The following is a 5,713-nucleotide window of genomic DNA, read 5'->3' on the forward strand; positions in this document are numbered from 1 at the left end:
AAATTTAGCATGTTTTCTTTATGATCTGGTTCTGACACGGTAAGGCAAAATCAAAGAATAGTTTCCTGAACTGACTCAGAGAAATGAATAATACAAGTATCCTGAAAGTTAAGCAGCAAAAAAAAATGTATATATATATATATATATATTTTTTTTTTTATATTTATACCTCCTCTTTTTCTGCTATGAAATGTTAAAATGTCTTCCTGCTGGTGTCCATGAGGCTATTCCAAACTATATCAGCCAGTTTGAGGATCCAAGCCAGCAACATTATTTAAATATCCATGGGTTTATTATTTTAACATTTTTATTGCAACTTTTATTTATCCAGCATAAGATATATTTGAATACATATTTTAAAACTGATTAGTTATTTATACAGCCCATTTGATTATAATGACAACAAGAAAAAATGTAACATTTTACAAGAAGCTTTAAGTGATTGTGTATTGTTTCATGTCTGAGCTGTTATTTACTTGTTACAGATTGAATACTTTATTACTTTAAGGGGATTTACACCAACATTCAGCTTCACTACAATTCATAATGTCCATGAGTGTCATTTCAAGTGCATAATACTTGTGTCACCACATAATTGAAAGCAAACAACAAAGTAACAAAGCAATATCTTATTTGCTAGGATGCATTCAATATGATCCTGTGAGGTGTTGTACAAAAAGTCAGTATTACAAAGGTCGTAAGATGTCCACGTGTAAACGTAAGTGCATTTACATCCTTGCATATACAGCCTGTAAACTCGATTCAAAAAGAGTCAGTGATCCTATTTATAAGTTAGATGTCAACATCCAAAGTCTCTGTAGAAAACATGGTGATATGTCGGTGTGCTCTGTGTTTTTGCCTCTCTGAGCACATTCAGTACACGCCAGACAGTGAAATCCTCATTTTACATCTTAAAAATGGAGCATTATCCTTTACTAGACATATATGGGACATATACCACAGTATATCATATATGCTGGTGGTTTACATTCAGGTATGTTTCATAGTTTTAAACACATTATCTTAGCAGAGGGAAATCATGCAACTTTGATAATGTCTTTAATAAGCTCTTGGTCTTTATGCACCTTAATCCACAACATCTTTAGTTGTTTGTCAGATGATAATGGTCGTGACTCATATTCAAATGTGTAGCAGATGCAGTGTAAACCTGTCCTTATCTTGTCTGGTTGTAAGGAAATGACATATTGACACATTTATGCGCTTGTCACAGAGTTGCCGGCAAGGTTGTATCGTGGCAGTGGGCAGCAAAAAAGTCCAATTTAAGACAAACTGTAAGAAACACTAAAGTACTTGTTTAGGTTATCATGGATGGTGGACGTTTATGCTATGTCTTAGTTGGTCAAGGAAAAGGCTCATGACCCAGTTGTGTGCTCCAGTTTCTGGGTCAGTCAAGACAAATGAATCAAATATGAAAGCAGAAATCCTGCCTGAAACACCTTCACAACATTAAAAGCTTCTCTGATTAAGTTTTGCTGTTTCATATTTCCTTGCAGATTAAGTTTAACATCCACAGTGGAGATTTGTGGTTGAACATGTTTATCAACTGTAAACATCATGTTCAAGATGTTAGTCCATCAACATCCAACAGTCAGGGATGTTTCTTTTTGCAGCTGCCATAAAGCACCAACAGTCGACAGTCAGACAGGGAGAAATCCACTGTAGAGGAAGCGCATCACCCACAATGCAATGCAGCAACACGACAGGTGTATGCTGAGTAAAGGGCACAAGTCCTAGATTTTTCTTAAATACAACACATGCTCTTTTTTGTATCTTTATATTGCTTTCCACCAACAGTTCAAATTAAACCTGAACCTGTTGTCTGCAGTTGTCAAAGGGCATTGTGGGAAATGTAGGAAGTCACTAACTCAAGTGACTAAGCAAATAGATCTTATTTTGTTTTTTTAAGGAGGTACACCAAAAAGTAATTTACAACACTTTGCCACAACATAAGTGAAATAGAATTTCATTTCACAAGAGTGAAATAATATTTTTTTGGTTTTGTTTCAATCTCATATCAGTATAACAGTGAGTGAACGTATCCAGGACTTCAATCGAAGGTTTCCAACAATGAATGTCTGTGATGTGCCTAAGTGCAACATACAGCCGTTAACTTGATACTCAGATATTGCTGTAATTAGCAGTAGTACTTGTGAAAACATAAAAATCAGCTTTATCTGATGTGTCCTTCTCTTTCATTTCTGATGTGTTTCTGTTTGTGAGATCTCACTGAATGAAGGAGCTGTTTAAACCTGTCCGTCTCTTCCGTGGCCTCTGAAAAGGTCTTATGAGGTAACTGCAGAGTCAGTGTCAGTGTCAGTTTCATATGGACTGCACATATGAGATCTTACACTCTATGGCAATGATAGACAAAGTAACAGTCTTTTCTTGAGTTTCATAGGAAGCCAAGCAAATACACTATAACAATGTGGTTCACAATCCATTGTCACTTTGTTCTCAACCCTCTAATCACTGTTATTGCTTTAGTGATCTACACATTCAGGATTCAGGCATCTGTTTCAGATAGTATGGCAATATAACATAAATCGGTGTCCCTCACATTAAGAAAAGTGTTTATAAAGTGTTTGAATGCTACAGAAATGCCACTGTGCTCCGTTAGTGACTGCATAGTTATAAAGACGTCTCCACACAGGAGCCATGTCTGTGAAACGACCTGTGGTGGTGGCAGTTCTCGCTGCAGTGGACAATGAGCACTGGGTAGCAGAGTGCATCGTTATAGTCTGGGGGTTCCTCGTCGTCTGTGGCGAGACGCTCAGATAGACAGCGGGTATTTTCACTGGGGCTCTCCTGGTCATCCAGGCTGCCGCTCCTCCAGAAGCAGCTGCGTTGGGAGCCGTAGCGACGGGCCAGGGAGAATCGGCTGCTGCTGAAGGGGATGCGGGAGCTGGCACCGGTGCAGATGCTGAGGGCGCTCCTGGAGAACACAGAGGAGCAGCTCATGGTTCGATGGCAGCGCTCGCAATTCTGACGGATCCCACTGAAGCTGGACGGGCCCTGGGCCAGGTCCATCAGACCAGCCTCTGAGTAACTGGGCACAAGTTGCTGGTTGGACCGAATGTGCCATTCTAATTCAGTACTGTCAATTGTGTTAACACGAGGGATGCGACGCCAATATGGCCGGTCGTCACATGGGGTCACCGGGAGGTAATCGTGCCCAAAGAGCTTCTCCACACGATAGTGGACGTATGCGGTACGATACTCTGTGAAGACTCTGAGAGGCCAGGAGAAAGTGAGGAATGAGACGAACCAGAAGACGTAGTGGGACAGATACCAGGGGTGGTGCTCTGGGTCAGACATCACCAGGACGTACTCCTTCAGGTCAATGTTTTTCAGGTGCATGCCCTCCCTGGCTTCCATGTAGTCATCAAGGCCCTCGTTGTCGGTGAAGAATCTTGCACGTTGTGTAAGGTAGGAATTCTCTGACTCTACGTTGGCAAAACTGAAGCACTTGGTGAACCGCATCTTTGTGAGAGCAGACTTCTCCAAGCCCAGCAGCTGTTTTGAAACATCTTTCACACCACAGTGACTGTAGTCATATTCCGCTTCAGCCACATGGGTGTTGACTCGTTCATGGTAAACCTGGGTACTCGTGTATGCGTCCCCATTTCGGTAGCGTGTGACTTGTCGAGTTCGGCGAACATAGTGGTAGCTGATGGCCTTCCACCAGATACAGGGTTTGGCTTGTTGCATCCTCTGGACACGCTCGTAGATGCCTTCCACGTCCACCTTGTGCTGCAGCTCACTCTTCACATGACAGTGCCAGCACTCCACAAGGTAGACTAAATAGAGCATGCCCAGTAGGGCCAGAGGGATGTAGATGTAGCCATCAGAGCAGGGGGTGTCATGGTACATCATGGATTTCCCTTTGAAGGCACTGTCAAAGGTGAGGCGGGTGACCTTGGTGACATGACACCAAACCATCGCCCCCATGCAGCCGTACATGAGAATAGAGAGAAGCAGGCATTTCCAGAAACTCTCCCGGCACAGAGACTTTCTCAGGGACTGCTTCAGGGGCCTTTGCTTTTGAACAAAGAAACAAAACAACAAAAGAGAGCATGATATAGATGGATTTCAGATCATTTATGAAATCTTAAATGTAATGTTGCACCCTGCAACATTGTTAGCACAGTCAAGCTTCTTAACACACTTACTAAAATCAATGACTGGGTCATGCACCCAAAGTTATTTTTACTCTGAGGATATTTTCATGCAATTTTTATTGCAGTTCTGAATAGGTTGACAGGTTTAAAAAAAATGTAAGAGTAAATACTAAGACTCAAATGAGACGTGAAAAACAGGAGATGCTGGTTTTAACATATTGTACAATTCTTACTGCAGGCTATAAGATAATGTGAATTTTCAATGCACCTGCGGTGTGTTACAGCCTGCACATCATGCATGGATCCATTAAAGCTCAAAACAAAAAGGCATCTATTGCTCATATAGTGGATGTGAGAAAATACCTCCTCTCTGGTGTCCTCCTCGAAAACGGTGGTGGTGCTGCTTTCAGTCGCTGTGGCAGCCGATGCTGGAGGGGACATGGTGCTGGGCAGCTGTTGATGGTGATAATGACAGGGCGTGGAGAAGGACGAGACCTCACCACCTTGCTCTGCAGCGTCCCTTCCGCCGAGACCCGTCAGACTGCGATCATCCAGAGGTTCGGCACCCGAAGAAGAAAAGCCCGAGGCAGGCGGACAGTGGGCATGATGATCGGTGGGGGAATAAACAACAGCCCTGTAATAAGTGGATCTGTCCGGCGGCTGGAAGATGAAGAAAAGGCGGGGGTGTGTCTAGAGGAAAGCCCGCATCCTGGCCGTCAGTGCCGCAGTAACATGATCGCAGGTTGTGCTGGGTGAGCGGCTCGTCTTTACAAAATGAAGGTGCCCTGCCCCTCGGAGACCACCGACTCTCTGTCTGTCCGTCACAGTGAGGAGGGGGACAGAGGGTCGCTGTCCCTGCTGCTGACTGAGGCAGGTGCACGGTGGGATGTTGCTGCACAAATCTGCCACTTAAAGGGAAAGTCCAGCAAAAAACACCTTGTACTAATCTGGAGATCAGAGCAGTGGCGGGCATTTCAGTCCATAAGCACCAGTACCATTTTATTATTATTATTGTTGTTGTTATTATTATTGTTATTATTATTATTATTATTAGTGGTAGTAGTAGTAGTAGTAGTAGTAGTTGCAGTAGTAGTAGTAGTAGTAGTAGTAGTAGTAGTAGTAGTGTTATTGTTCTTCTTATTATTATTATCATTATTATTATTATTATTATTATTATTATTATTATTATTATTATTACTTACACAATAGTAGAGAGGCAACACCCAACCAGTGAACTACAGATTACTGATTAGATTCAGTTTATCGAAGAAGGAGATATTTTGCTGTCGATGTATAAATGTCCAGAACATTATGAAGCCTACCAGACACTGAATATATAAACACAGTTTTTGCTGTAGTTATTTCTATTTTCTGAATTAAAGGTTCAGTGTGTAGAATTTAGTGACATCTAGTGGTGAAGTTGCATGTTGCAGCTGATTACCCCTCACCTCATCCTCCTCTTACAAATATGAAAGAGAACCTGTGGAAGCCTTCAGTTGTCATAAAAACTCTAAAGATGTTTAGTTTGTCCAGTTTAGGCTACTGTAAAAAAACATGGTATTTAAAGTATTTTC

At 41.9% G+C, this 5,713-nt stretch overlaps 1 protein-coding gene across 1 annotated transcript; it reads right to left on the reverse strand.

The window, feature by feature from the left end:
- Positions 1–331: 331 nt before the first annotated feature.
- LOC118116533 (transmembrane protein 151B) lies at positions 332–5,026 on the reverse strand. The gene is made up of 2 exons (XM_035168277.2): positions 4,503–5,026; positions 332–4,059 (listed from the first exon to the last, which is right to left on the reverse strand). Exons 1-2 carry the CDS (start codon positions 4,578–4,580, stop codon positions 2,650–2,652), a joined length of 1,488 nt encoding a protein of 495 aa, XP_035024168.1. The 5' UTR covers positions 4,581–5,026; the 3' UTR covers positions 332–2,649.
- Between the last annotated feature and the right edge of the window lie 687 nt (positions 5,027–5,713).

This window comes from Hippoglossus stenolepis, chromosome 10 (assembly GCF_022539355.2).
Source record: "Hippoglossus stenolepis isolate QCI-W04-F060 chromosome 10, HSTE1.2, whole genome shotgun sequence".
NCBI classification, from domain to species: domain Eukaryota; kingdom Metazoa; phylum Chordata; class Actinopteri; order Pleuronectiformes; family Pleuronectidae; genus Hippoglossus; species Hippoglossus stenolepis.